Source organism: Acanthaster planci, linkage group LG17, assembly GCF_054643075.1.
Source record: "Acanthaster planci isolate LZ-2023a linkage group LG17, COTS_SCS, whole genome shotgun sequence".
Classification (NCBI taxonomy): domain Eukaryota; kingdom Metazoa; phylum Echinodermata; class Asteroidea; order Valvatida; family Acanthasteridae; genus Acanthaster; species Acanthaster planci.
This window is the reverse complement of record NC_141793.1, coordinates 6,607,864-6,622,939: the sequence shown is the minus strand read 5'-3', so window position 1 is coordinate 6,622,939 and position 15,076 is coordinate 6,607,864. Positions and strand designations below refer to the sequence as shown.

General features: G+C 38.7%; 2 protein-coding genes across 9 annotated transcripts in view; one reads left to right on the top strand and one right to left on the bottom strand.

Annotated features, from left to right (window-relative positions):
* LOC110989331 (ly6/PLAUR domain-containing protein 6-like) overlaps window positions 1-9,437 on the top strand; it is an 89,614-nt gene extending 80,177 nt beyond the window's left edge. For all 6 annotated transcript variants that reach the window (XM_087147667.1, XM_087147668.1, XM_087147669.1 and 3 more), the window contains 4 exons: window positions 3,692-3,861; window positions 4,661-4,759; window positions 5,248-5,387; window positions 6,623-9,437. In XM_087147667.1, the coding sequence (XP_087003793.1) occupies window positions 3,741-3,861; window positions 4,661-4,759; window positions 5,248-5,387; window positions 6,623-6,799 (537 nt within the window). In that variant the 5' untranslated portion in view covers window positions 3,692-3,740 and the 3' untranslated portion in view covers window positions 6,800-9,437. The remainder of the gene's footprint in view (window positions 1-3,691; window positions 3,862-4,660; window positions 4,760-5,247; window positions 5,388-6,622) is intronic.
* Window positions 8,677-15,076, bottom strand: part of capn7 (calpain 7) — a 40,703-nt gene continuing 34,303 nt past the window's right edge. For all 3 annotated transcript variants that reach the window (XM_022253621.2, XM_022253619.2, XM_022253620.2), the window contains exons 18-20: window positions 14,586-14,725; window positions 13,618-13,707; window positions 8,677-11,636 (exon numbers count right to left, since the gene is read on the bottom strand). In XM_022253621.2, the coding sequence (XP_022109313.1) occupies window positions 11,492-11,636; window positions 13,618-13,707; window positions 14,586-14,725 (375 nt within the window). In that variant the 3' untranslated portion in view covers window positions 8,677-11,491. The remainder of the gene's footprint in view (window positions 11,637-13,617; window positions 13,708-14,585; window positions 14,726-15,076) is intronic.

Genomic DNA, 15,076 nt, shown 5'->3' with positions numbered 1-15,076 from the left:
GATGCATGTACATGTACCTAGTGAATGCAATAGGACATTATATTGTGATTGAAAGGCATTGCAGTGGAGTGTGGCAAATGCATAGTCCAGTGAGTGAAATCACAACTTGACATTCTTAGGAATTCGGTGGGATTCACCAGTCCTCCATCAGTCCAGAGATACTGTATATGTAGTAACCATAATTGAGAGTGACTCACCTGGGTTACAGACCTGCAGGTGCTGTGCTGTAACTGACATACATGTACTTGTTATTGGCGTGGGGTTAGTACTGGTACTACATTGTAATGATATGAAAATGAGTATAGTCCCACACCAGTATTTTAATAAATTTACATATTACATTACATGGAAAATGTCTGAGAAGAACCTACAAAATACTGACACCTGCAGAAGAAGGCAGACGTACATGTTCATGTACAATGCACTGACATTCGAGTGTTTACACTTTACAAACAATATAGTCAAGTTACGGAATAATACCCGGAAAATCAGTAGTGTGAGTATGGTACCTACCGTCAGCTTTTTTTGTGGTAAATGGTACCACTTATGAAACACTTTACTTTCGGTGGATGCCATGTTAATGTTTAATACCCACTACAGGTCTTGTGACTTAGTAGGCATAATCAGTCTATAGGACAACTTGTGGGGGGGGAGCCATGACAGGTAAAGTTACCAGGGTTGAAACTTTTAAAAAGCAAAATAACGGTACACCAAGATCTTGCATATTGTACTTATGAATTTGAATCTGTCCATTTGTGATTTTTGTAAGTGCACAGTTGTGTTTACCACATACATGTACATGTACCACACATGTACTGTACCATGCAAGTGCAGTAGCTGTACCTACAACTTGATTTACACTACCAGTCTGACGGCAAGTGAGATGAAGTAGATGCCGGAGGGGCATATCAACAACTTTATTATTGTCAGTATAAAAGTTCAAGCTCAAATAATTTAGTGCACTCTTAAATTTGGGTTATTTTTGAAAAATCTTCTAAAGAGTATGTCTTTGTAAAATTAGTTGAATTCTCTACTGTCGTTTCATCAGTCGAAGACAATTGTAATTATTGACAAAATATTGAGTAAAGGATTACTTTGCTAATTTCTATTATATTTCGAATGACGTTCCATTCTTGAGTCAGCTACCAATATCTCATTCCCTTTTCAAGATGACTGAAGTAATATCTTTCTTCACAGACACTAGTCCATTAACCTGAAGCACAGGTTTCCATTTTGTCTACGTGCATATGCTATGCCTTGTAAGTGATTTAAAAATTCATTAATTCCTTTTTTTTGTTTTAATGCATGCTAAGAAATATATGCAACTCTTCTTTCATGACATTTTCAACTTGCATTGACTGTACTATCAGTGTTTGGGTTAATTGGTTTACCGTAACACTGGTAGTTACTGCAAATCAATTTAAAGTCCAAACACTGATTTTCATGATGCAAAGCCTCAAATTAGTAATTGTACCATCACTGTTACAAGTATTAGCTTAAATATACCTGTAGCATATACAAATGGTCGAGTACTGTCTTGTAAGTACCAGTAGTCAGTTTGGTGCTTGGTATTTTGGCACTAAAAGGTGTGCACCTGCAACCTGGAAAAGCCAAAGAATTATATTGGAAAAGGTAACAATATTGACAGCACGTTTGCAGTCTGGTATCTTGGTTTTGATGTCATATTGACAGCACGTTTGCAGTCTGGTATCTTGGTTTTGATGTCATCCAGCTGAACAACTGTCAACAATGTAGAACTTATATGGACAAAGTATATGTAGACAGCCTACATACCCTACCCCTTCTAAGACTTCAAAATAAACCCGTCTGGAGAATTCATGTGAGTTTGATGAAATCTGTTTGAGCAGATAAAGAGATTTATTTTTGTTGCCTGTTGTTTGTTCATAAAGGTCACGGCCTTATTGTTGGTGGATTGGAGTTCTAATTAAAGCCAGTTTGTGTCAGTAGATACCTATATTTTGTGCTAGACATGTATACATATACATTAGGCTCCACTTTTACCCTGACATACATGTCTATGTACATACCAGTATATGTACATGGACCTGTAGTGACAAGTTTTAGTTCCATGCAATCAGTGGTGTCTTGATAAAGTGGATATTTGAGTAGAGATCAATTTACCATATTGTTTTTCTGTTCAAAAGACATGTCGTTTCTCATAGTAGTCCAAAGTGCTAATTTATGACAATTGAAAGGACTTTACTTCACTGACGGGTGCAAGTTGCATGCTCGTCATCACTTTGTGTTCGCAGATTGCTTTTTTCCTCATCATCAACTTTTTCTTGATGTTTATGTTGCATGTAATTGCCTCCCAAGGGATTTTAAGCATTTTGCTCTCCTTGTGTGTACATCATTTGAATTACTAGCCTTAACTAGGCTAACAGTATTCAGTATAGTGCCATAGCACTGTATGGTACATGTATATTGTCTTATCTGTTGTTTTTTATAAGGTCATGTCCTTTTACATACAAGTGACAGCACTGAATATTACATTTTACTACTATTAGTACTTTGTAGTATTCAGGGCTGTTAGGGCTAGCTAGAGAACACACAAAAAAAAACTCAGGACAGACATTCCCATGTCTGGTGTGCAGTTGTGCACCCAGGATAGGAGGGGGGTTTGAACCAGAATGTACCAAAAGTCCCCTTCCTCCAGTCATACCATAGGGGACTGGGATTTATGGCTATATCACTCAGAGCCAGAAGTATCAGATACATACATGTTGGTGTATATTGGTTTTCATGATTTCTTAGGAAGCCAAACAAAAAAAGGCAAGAAGAGAACCTTTAGGGGCTCAACCCCCCCTCCCAACTAGTGTTCTACTGTGTACAAGAGGTGTTCCAAACCATAGGTTTCATGGAAGACCTCTGGTTAAAACATCAACTATTTTTAATTTATTTAACTCTGTATTTAACTAAATAAAACCCATCAGTTAACTGTTCGCTTTAGAGGCCCAAGGGGAATCAAAGAAGAAAACCAAGACATGTTCACTTTTAGAGATGAGAGAAACCCCCAGACAGATACATGTATTTTTAGGAAAACCCATGAAATCAGATAACAGTGCATGTTGGCCTGGGTGGGATTCAAACCCAGGCCACAGGAAAGTACCTATTTGCCAATCTGACTCCCCGAACCTGTAACTTTTGTTTGTTCATTTTTATAGTCCATGTGCTTGTGTGTACTGTCATGGTAGTAGGAGACCATGCATATATTACTAGTATGCATGTAGAGTACTGTACCTGGTTGATTGGAGAAAGAATAGATGCCCAATGGGTTTTGAAGTGTTGGTACATGTACCAAGCAACAACCATGGAACAAGAAGTGTCTGTCTCTGTGACAGTAGGCTAAAAGCCTACTTGTGATGGACTTTCAGGGACTGGTGATGGACTCCAATGCAACACTGCGCCCTTACAAATATTCATATTTTAAAACCACAGGATAATGAATTTGATATTTGCTTAGCATAGAAAGCTTTATGTGTCCTCCAGCAAAAACTTATTACCTGTGCATATTTTATTTGATGTAATTCATGACTTATTTTTTCTGATGAACAACTCTTTTTGCTAAGTAAGGAGTATCTTTTACTTCATAAGTTCCATCTGTCAATGTTCAACCAAATCCAACATACTCAACATTGTTTTTGTACCTTTCATCTTCTTTTTTGTTCAGATTTCTTAATGATGTTTTCCTTCAAAACGCTGTGAAGAAGCATTTCGTGATGTTAGTCTGTTGGCCAAAAGTTATACAGCAATGGCTGTCAGCAGCCATCTTCTGCTTGGTTTTCATGTCTTCATGTTGTGCACCCACCGAGCCTACACTGATATTCTCCTATGATGATAGTGAGTGGTTATTCCTTGTTTCACATCTTATTCTTTTACTGCAATAGAAATGATGGCCGTACATCTTTGGTGAATCCAGTCATGGATCCAACCTAATTTTCCAAATGGCTAGGCAGTTAGGTAATTGAATGTATACATACATGTACCCTCTTTTGGACCCTCATGAATATAACTGTCAAAGTCAATCAGGCAAAGACAATCACAGTTTTCGTGTTACATTTTCTTTGAAAGTGATTGAAACAATATCAGCTAGAATAAGAGACACAGGTAACAAATCATTTCTGTCCTACTGTTACCGGTAAATTGAAATGACTCAACTACAGTTATATGTAATGTTTTGCATACACATGACATAATTCACCCAGGAATGCCAGCAAGACCCTGCTTTAGGCAGCAGGGTCTGTCATGGCGGACCTATATGAGCCATGAGAATGACATCACAGGCACTAGGCTAATTCAACTTAACCCGGGGAAGCTATCAAACCAATCCATCCTATCCATGGTTTCTTGGCCTTGCCTGATGCAGTGTTTCAGTGGTTTTGTTTTGTTTTGTTTTTTTTCTTTGTGGCTAAATCCAATTACATTTAAAATTTACTCTCAAGGGTGATTGCTTCATTAGCAGCATCAAATAAATGTGGAAAAATGCCACATTTACCTCATAAGTCAGGGGATGCTTGATTTAATGCTCACAACAGTGCTTCCTAGGGTATTGATGCTGTTGTACATAAGGCATATAAATATAGTGACCAACTCAAGTTTGTATAAGGGTGACACTTTGATATTTTGTATTCATATTTAGGTACTCCTTTCCCAAATGCTGTCAAGTGTTTCACCTGCATAGACAAGAAGAGTAACAGAGAATGCAATGAGAGAGCCTATGATGCATTTTGCCCAAAAGGTAGGCAAAACACTTGACCATACTGATTACAACAAAGTGATGTACATGATTTGCAGCACCATTGTGAGAGTATTGCAGCCAGGATTGGTATCAACTGTGTGTTTTGTACCATGAAGCAGGGTTGAAGTTCAAACACATGTACTGTGGTATGACACATGATGATTTATCTTGTGTGTTTGATTCCAAATTGGTTGATGTTACTGCTCTATCCATGACTTCAGTGTCAATGGGTTGTTAGGGAGGGGTAGAGGATTCCATTTTGTGCTCATTGTTCTGAAATATATCACTACTTGTTTTCAGTGTATATTTTTTATACAAATTCTACTCAAACTGTTTTTAAATGAATTTTCAGATGTACCTTGATTGCATCATGGGGGAAGTACATATACCTATATGATCACTCATATGTCAATGTTTGAAGGACATGTTCATTTATGCTCCAATGCTTGTCTCACACTTCATTATTGCATTGGTTTATTTGACTTTAGGAACCAAATACTGTTACTCATCCCATTATGTGAACCAAAAGACTGGAGAAAGCATATTAGTCAACAAGAAATGTGCTCTAACAGAAGACTGTACAACGAATACAGTAGGCTGTACAGACACAAGCACAAAACATGTACAGGTGAGTTTGAAGTAAGGGCGTGGTCTAAGGTGTACACTTTCATGTAAGTTGTTTGATGAAACCTTATTCCTGTGCAACAAAGGCTGTGAAGCAAAATGAAATGCATAAATGCAACCAGAAATGTACTGACTAAGATCAGTGTTGGGCCAAGGTTTTGGGTAGAGAGGGTGCCATAGCAGGGTGGAGCTGCATGAAGGACATAAAGAGAAGAAAGAATGCAGCTAACAGTAAACATTGCAAAGACCTTAAGACTGACTGCTGTGATGTGAAATATGATGTTTTGCCACCTGAGGGACTCAGCACCATACCCCCCTCTTTAGGTGAAGCAAAGATTGCTATGCACCCTTGAGGGTGTTAAAACATGAAATTCCACATCACAACAGTCAGTCTTATATTCTTTGCAGTATTTTCCTCACACGAAAGTCTCCAATGAAGTCTAACTAAAATGCACAGACAGATGTACGATATGATCCACATGGAATTCTAAGGCTCTATCAGTTTCATTGTCTTGGTCACACATCTTGCTGCAGAGCAGTATTTTTATGTCTTTAAAAAGTTTTGGAGAATCTGTATCTATCTCCAAGCTCAACAAATATTGTGTTTAGGACGAAGAAACAAACTTGAAATAAATTTCAACTTTCGACAAAAAATCATAGTGGTCTAACAGCTGATTGTATCATACATGTATGTCAGTTTGCTGCTGCCTCTAAAGTATTCATGTACCATATGTTTGATCAAGTGTATTGGTAAAGTAACAGAGGTAACAAGAAGTCTGAATAACAGTCCCTGCATTATTGTTGGGACTGTGAGATGGACTGTATCATACCGTATCCAAGGTTGAGGGAATTTTTAGCACTTGGATATGTGATTGTTTTGGCACAAGGAATCAGCATTTCTTACTTTTTATAAAATATGCATAAACTTCAGTTTTTGCATGTAAATAGACATGTTTTATCTCTGAAAGCATACATGCAAGTGATGTGATGCCACACATAAAAAGTGGAAGATTGTTGGGTAATTAGTTTTTCCCCTTGTGTTTTCCCTTGGAAGTAAATCCATTGACTTACGTGTAATGGTGTAGTGGTGTGAATCATTCCCACACTATTTGCTGAAAATTCTCATGAGTACTGACTGAATTACAATACAGGGTGTACAGGCCTACTTCTATATTCATAAGCACTGCTATTAGAATGAATTCTAAATGAGCATTGTCTTTCTTTTCCTTTGGGCCATAGAGGTGTGTTTCGTGTTGTGAGGGTACACAGTGTAACGTCTTGTCTCCACATAACTCCACAACAGCAGTCTTCAGCACGTTGACGCCGCTGAACACAGCACCACTCCTGAGAATACCCAATGTCATTTTAATATTAGGACTAATGACCGTAACAAGAATTCTCAGGCTAATAACGTAACACTGGGCTGACCATGTAAATAATGGATGTACATGTACATGTGTAGTTGAGTTCTTTGTCTTCTAGGATGCTGTTTAGCCAATCAGCTTGAAGTCATGAGTTTTGTATGCGTATATTGAAGCAGTAGCACTGTGGCTGACGCACAAAGTAATGTGAATGAAATTAAAGCTAAAACAGAACCGTGCTCCTATCAAACAAATGTTGCCATTGTTTGATGTCTTTTTCTGCATGTCCAAACTTTAGGTACATTTGTATGAGTGGATAATGCACCTTAGATATGTGAGAGTAAATTTTGATGAGTAATGTCCAAGTTACAGATTTGAGAAAAGTAGCATCACTGGATGTTTGGAAATGTATGGTGTGTTTGTGCTTGAAACAGATTACAAACACATGGAAATTGCAGTAAGCTGAACTAATCCCATCTTCTTACTCGCAATGTTCATATTTCCATGTGTATTTTTTGTGTGTCTCTTTTAAAAATTGTGCTGACTTGGATTGTGTAGATAAAATTGATTGGAAATCATTGATACATGTAAGTTATCACTTCTTTTGGATTGTGATATGTAGTTTTGATCTCCAGATTGTAAGGCTGAAATTGAAGACTATTTTTTGGCCCAATTTTGCTAAAGGGTTGAGCATTCAAATGGCTGATTTGTTCACACTCAGTTTTTTCCTGAGTCAATTAATTCCCTTACCTGAAAATTTTGGCCATCAAGACGTCGTTTTTTTCCCTAGTTGCAGCATGCATGTGCAAGTTCACTGTGTTACTCCTGATCCTGAGCAACTATGTCATTGGTAGTGCTTGTCCTGTTAGTTGGTAAATAACTTCCTGCCAGTTAAGTTGGAGCAACTAATCATTCGGTTTTCTGAATGCTCATCTAGGAATTTTTGTTTTTCTGAGTACACAGTTTTGGTGTGTTTGCTTCACTTTACTTTGACAGAGTTGTGTGTATGGAATTGATGATGATTGTACGTGACTGAATAATCATTACTGCCCTGATATGTTAAACATTTACAATGAAAGTCAGGTCAAACACATCAAAATATGCAAAAACAACATCCAATTTGAGCTCATGATTTATTAATGTTCTAGAATCAGCGTTTTGTCATTTGTAGAGAGAATTTGTAAATTTTGTACATTTATATTATATCAGTCTTTAACAGCTGTATACAATTGTACATACAACCACTGTACCAATGTGAGTTGTGCTTCATGCATATTCATGATTTGCATATGCATTGTTTATAGTAAAATTAAACTTAACACTTACTATTACACCACTTTCAGTAACTTTTCTGTGTGACTGAAAACTTTGAATATTAACTGTAAATGTCAGTTCTGAGAGTGAATTTTGAAGGTACATGTACATGTGCATTGTTCACCTTACAAATTAGAGTATTCTATTTACAGAAGCAAGTCTGAAATTCCAGCCTGCATGCACTATCAATATACTCCACAGAAGTTCACTGATGTGTCAAACCATTCAGCAGTCATAAAATGGCCAGATAATTTTTAAGGAAGGAAAATTTGGGCAATAGAAGGAGATCTGATAAAAAGTTCCCTCAATTATAATATTGGTCATGGGCACACCGAATGTATTTATAAGTTAATAAAAGTCATGAAAGTCTCATCTAGAAAATGCTGCACCTTCATGAGAAGGTACCTTTTATTTCTGGAAAGGCAGATGAAGAGTTTATTTCCAACATACATGTATATGTTTTGGACAAAAGTGATTGTTTTTCGATTATGAAATATGAAAGCAGTATACTAGGTGTATCTAAACTCCATGTACATGAAATGCATGCATGTACGTATGTGGAAACTTGCAGCCAGGAGAAGATTCTTAAAGGGTACAAAAATGACACTTGTATCCACATTTTTTAACACACTCTTCAAATGGTGTTTTATTGTCTCAGTGAAGGAATTCTGCTTGAATGTGATGTTCCAAGAGTGGCAAGTTCCAATGGGTAATTGTAAAATTGAAGGGTCCCGCCAAAAAGAGCCGCGAGATTCCAAGATGAAACGGTTACCAGTGGCCTAACTATGAGACAGAGGATGCCTCTAGCATGTCTGCCCCCCTTCCCTCAAAAATATACATATACATGTAAGCTGCAGTTTATTTGCTTGCAGCCCCTCCACAAACAAATGGGTTGCATATTGCACCCCACCCCTAGTTTCACCCAATTTACACCACTGGTTGTTACTACTGAATTATCTATCACTTTGGTAAGCAGTCTCTAATTTTCTTTTTTTCCTAGCAAGTTTTGTATCACCTTGAATACATCCTGATTGGTATACAGATAAAGGAAAGCACAAGCAAGATAAAACCTTTTTAAAGCAGATTTTTGTACTGAATTGCACAACCGACATTATTTTGGCGAATAAACAGATCTTACAACTGTCAAAGTATAAAACAAACTTACACCTCAGACTTAGACAATGTTCAAACATAAAAACCAACATATTCCATGTGTGGATTAAATTACTCTTAAGGCATTCAGTATTCTAATACGTTCCCAATTCCTTCCCTCTGTACAGTGTTTGTTCTGTATCTGTATTTTATGATGCTTTTGGGGGTTGCATATACATGTCTTATTTTAGAGAATAAAATGTTGTTTTCTTGAAAAATGAACTCAATTTTCTAGTTTTCTTGTCAGTTTTATTTTTGAAAAGGTTTGGAACCTAAATACCTAAATTGCCAGGTTCGTGAACCAAAGAATATTACGTAACACCACAAAATCTGGGCTCTTTTAACAAGGCTGCAGGCCTGGCTGAAATACTCAGGCGTCAATAGATTTTGTCTGTCTGGCTAGAGTGGACATCAGACATGCCTTCACGTGTTTTTAAGTGTCCAGTAAATGAAGATAAGAATTTTTAAAGAATTTTGAAAACGGAAAAAATGATAAATATCCCACCCCAGCATCATCAACATTGATAAATGCCCCGGCAGGAAGAGGTTCAGAGTTAATTTTATGACAGATCAGTGGAAACTATTTTTACTAAGGATGAATTTGTAGGCTTGGTAAAACAGCTAAATATGAGAACTGACACCTAGTCCAATTCTATCAAATTCCAACACATAATGAATGAAAATATGCATGGATTTTTTTGGATATAGTTCACATGTGACATGATGGCATTAACAATACACCTTTGTAGACTCATTGGCCCCTTCGCGCCAGACGCGTTAAGACACGCCGTAAAAATTGAGATCCTCGGCCCGCTTTTCAGCTATTATTCTCGGCCCACGCTCCAGCGAACCTGGTGAAAGGCAGACCCTGGCTCATATATATATGGTAATTGGCCTTTGTGTGTAGCCCAGAAATGAAAAGACCAAATTTGCATCATAATCACAAGCTTCACAATAGTCCCCACTTTGAAAAGAGGCAACGGGAATGTGGAAGCTTGAATAGAGCCGCATGCCACCGAACAATCAGCCTTTTCATCATGTAATTCAAAGCGTGCAGAGCACGCTGGGCCACAAACCGAGAATTTGGGGTTTGGCAGGTGGCCTTCGCGGCCAAGCGAGGCTGGAATTCTTGGAGTCGGCTTTCGGAAAGAAATTTCCGTTGAGAAGGGGTTAATGACCAAATGTTCATGTGTCAATTTGTTGCTCATACAAACAGAGTTCATTGTGAATCATTTAATTTTATGGTCACAAACTAATCACAGAAATCAGTATTTCTATTGACCACTTGCTGCCAAGAACCCCGTTTCGAGCACCATGGGTTTATACATAGAGCCGGGGTGCCCGAAATGGGACAAAAGAGCTGGTCCATGTAACAAAAGACCGTACTCGGAACAAAAGACCTCCTGTTGGGAATTGCCATCATCTTTCACTGTTTTTAAACAGTATACCATTGTTTTGGGCATAGTACCCGCGGATTAGCACCGCAGACAAAAGTGCTCCACAGCACCACTGCATGCTAATCCAACCGCGTGTTGAAGGACACTACTCACATTCCTTGGGGAAAAAGGAAATTACGCAATACCTCACAATTCTGGGCTCTCTTACAGGGTGGCAGGCCTGGCTGAAATATTCAGGAGTCAAGGAAGGTTGCCTGTCAGCTTAGAGTAGCCCCCAAACAGTCATTTGTGTGGGTGGGTGTGGATGAATTTTTGAAGAATTTTGAAAACTGAAAATCTTGAAAATCTCCCATATGTGTGCAATGCATTTTTTAAAGCACCCAGCAGCAAGTGGTTAAGACTGAAGAACCTCCACTGGACAAGATGGTTGAGCCAGCCCTTTATGCACCATTAATCGTGTAGGTCTGGAATTCGGATACCACAGCACTGGTTTACATGCTCTATGCTGATGGTGGATCCTGAAACAAATTTGGGGGAGGCCGAGATTTTTAGGGAGGGCCCCCAAAAGTTGTATGTAACCTGGTGTATATATATCTATAAAACAACCAAAAAAGTTGTACTGTTCCCCCTGATTTTTTTAATTGGGGATATTTCTCTCTTGTGTATGATCTGCAATCTTAACATCTTCCTTGACACTCATGTCACATGCAAACTTAAATTGCACAACTAAAATGGCATGCTCTAGGAAAGGCAACAAATTTCCAGTTGTACAAGCACAAAAAGGAGCTCTGCTGTTGTCCAGTGTCCACTGATGGAGAAATGTCCTACAGCACAGATTGTCATTTCATCCCTGTTTCTTGTCTTGCCTGACTCTTCTGCAATCATCATTGAAGTTGAGCCACTTTCATTGGGCATGATGCAGACAGAGTCAAGAAGAATGGCCCTTCCTGCCCTGGACTGAATGTTGTTGGTCGGACATTATATGTTCCTCCTGGTAAATCCTCTAGTTGAAGCACAGTGAAACCCCGCCTGCATAACAAGGAAGTGATATTTGTTAGAATGCAAACTACTAACCTTTTAGTTAGGAAATTCCCTAAAAGAAAATCAGGAAATCACAGTGTATCAAGAACAACAATAACCGAACACCCAAAATAATGCTGGAAAATATGAAGGAATCATGGAACAAATCAGTATCTGGAGAGTACATCTGCAACCACTGAACTTAACCACTTTGCACTCGGGTGCCCAGTACTGGAGACACGGTACGTGGCCCATGAGGCAGGGGTGCCCGAAATCGGAACTTTCTTTAAAAACGATGATAAAGTTGCTGGGCATTTTTAGAAAAAGGTACTTGCTGTCAGTCAAAAGTTTGGGCCATCAGTGAAGGTAATTCCATCACTGATGGACAACAATGGGTTCACTTGACCGGAAAACTGGGCCTTTATTCATGGCCGCAGTGACCAAACTTGGAAACAAAAGACCGAGCTGCTGGGACTTGCCAATGAAGGTTCGTATGCCGTCAGTGCAGAGTGCTGGCCATTAGCAGAGGTACATGTAATCTATCGTTTAAAAAAGGCTTTTGCCCGTACCCACTATACATTTATATTTAAATAATCCATCAGTGATGAAATGACAACTATTTTGAAACAGTATCATTGTTTGCCACTGCCAGTGTCCATGAATTATTAGTGGGGACAAAAGCGCGGGCTCCAGCGATTAGCGATACAATACCTGCTGCGCGCTAGTAGAATCTGGCCGCATCGTGCAGCATTCATTGTGCTGATGTGCCCATTGAATGGCCAGGTTCACCCTCATGGCCCACACGCTCTGCATAGCAACACCGGCCATCCAGCTTAGCAACACACTGGGCTTATTCCCAGCACAAAGAGGAAATTATGTGACACCGCATAATGGGGGCTCTTTACTGGGCAACAATACTCACATATCAATGAAGGTTGCCTGTCAGATTAGAGTCGACACAGGATAGTCATTCTTTTGATTGTATGTGTGCAATAAATGAAGATATGAATTTGTGAAAAATTTTGAACGGGAGAAAATGAAAAAGTGCCTAGCCCAGCAGCCTGAACAACGGCCCGGAGCGAAGTGGTTAATCTAGTAAATGATAACCCAAATGATCAGCTAAATCTAGCGGTCTTGTTGCCAGTCCATCAGTTGTCAACTGCTTGACAAATTCCAAGTTCTTTTTGATGCAACACTGCAACTTACAAATCGTACTCTCCAGAAATTGTTACATTCCAGAAATTGGCCTGGTATGAATGCAACTGATTGGCCCCTGTCAAGGACATAGTCAATTTATTATTATGCCTCCGGCTGATTCATCACGTTGATGAATACTGCCTTTTCAAGCTATGTGCATGATCTAAAATGCTGTTGCTGTTGTAACGAAAGCAAAAGTAAGTGAACATGAAACAAGGACTTGAAGATTAATTATGGAAGAAATCTTCAGTTGACTTCCAGATTGTAAACAAACAGCAGAGTTCCACCTAATATCATCCAGAAAGTTAAGACACAGATCTCATTGCTGACCAACACGTCTAACTGGATGGAATTTCAGGCTATTTGTCATGAAACACAGCAATAGGTGGAAAGGCTTGCTCCCAGTTCTATTCAAAACCACACATACTCATAAGAGATACATTCCTTTGCATGGTGCTACCGCAAGGCTTTCCACCTATTAACTCTGACTGAGTTGGCATACATGGTGAAAACATGCATGAGATCCAACATCTGCCATTTATTAGGGGATAAGTTGAGTGGATATGTGACTCTCAACTCAAACAAAACTCAAATGCTGCCTGGTTTTACCAGAATACAACCAATAACAGCACAAAATAAGCATTTTTTAATAATACATGTAGACCTTTTAAAAGAATTTTTATCACAAAAAAACATGATGGAGATTAGCCACAGTGGCTGAATGAGTGGCTTCAACTCATTAGAAAAGGACAGCCTTAATATGGTCAAATCTTGAAGATGTTTTGGTACATGCCTGTAATCTCCAGTCATCTGTTTGCTGAATGCTGCTGTACCAGGACCCTCTGCTGCAATCGCAACAAGCTCAAACCCAACATGAAACTCTCTACAGGAACACAAGGAAAATGCTTCAACATGAATACAAATATCACGCAAATGGCATGGACAATGCTAGTGTAGAAGGCATTAAACATCCGTTGCAGCTAAATGTTCCAGTGGTATTTGTTATTAGGCATATCTCTTGGGATATACACTCTACTTGTTGAGCAGGGCAAGGACTGTGGAAATCTACGAGTATCCCAGGACAAACTTTTGTACAAAAAGGCCAATAATGGCACTATCCTGTCAAGACAAACACATGAAGACATGAGGTGAAGAGGCGAAAATAGCAGAATAAAGAAGAAAACCCCCACAGCACCGGTAAAGTGGAATTTAATGTTGATTGTACAAATAACTGGAATGACCATAAAGCATGCAATACTTTACATGTATGTACTAAATCAGACAGATAAAAGTCATTTTGCTTTGCACGGGTCCAAATTTTAGCCTCTAAAGAACTTTGGTTGAACAGTTGTTAAACTGTGTCTGGGTCTAAAATTACAATGCTTCAATGTGACTGTGACTGGCCCCAGGCCCAGACTCCTTTCCTAACTAGGAATGAGAATGTACTTTTAATTTGGCAACATTTCAAACACTGTCGCATACAGCAGAGGCTGTCAACAAAATCTGCCAATGATTAACAACAATTAGGATTCCCACTGTGTAATGAAAACCTACGTGGCTCTAATAATGTTTGTAAATCAAACAATTTAACAGACATTGTTTATGCTTACGGTAATACAAATGGACGACATGGCATCAACATAAGATCCAAATTTGTAAAATCTGGTTCTAGATAAACCTTTCAAAAAAGCTATAAACAGATTTAGGATAGGATTCATTAACATGTTGGCAAGTACACAATGCAATATCCATGTTCCTGACCTTGGTCCCTTGAGGTCAATCATGAAGAAGTTCCCTTTTGTCTTTTCTTGTAAGGTAACCTGGTAGATGGGGTTATTGGTAAATGTTGCTCGGTTGTTGGCACACCCTCCAGCTGTCTTACCCTTCCACTCTCCAGTTATCTGGAAAATAAAAACTACAATTTAGTCACTGTAACTTTTATTTGACCATACGAAACAAGCATCGCACACTTCTAAATGATAATGACAATGTTGAAACATTAACCTCAAATTTCTTCCCTCCAAGCATACAAACTACTTGTAGCTTCATTCTTTGACACAGCATATAGTGTGAATCAAGCTCAGCCTGAATACTCCTCACATGCTATCTGCCTTGAGCTGAAGTGTACCTTCACCAACAAAAGAAAGACAGAGGGTACTAACTTTTCCAAACAGGTTCTAGCATGCATTTGGTGTGCACGTGAAGACCATACATTCCAGACTATGAGGTGAATACGTACCCAAGGACTGTCA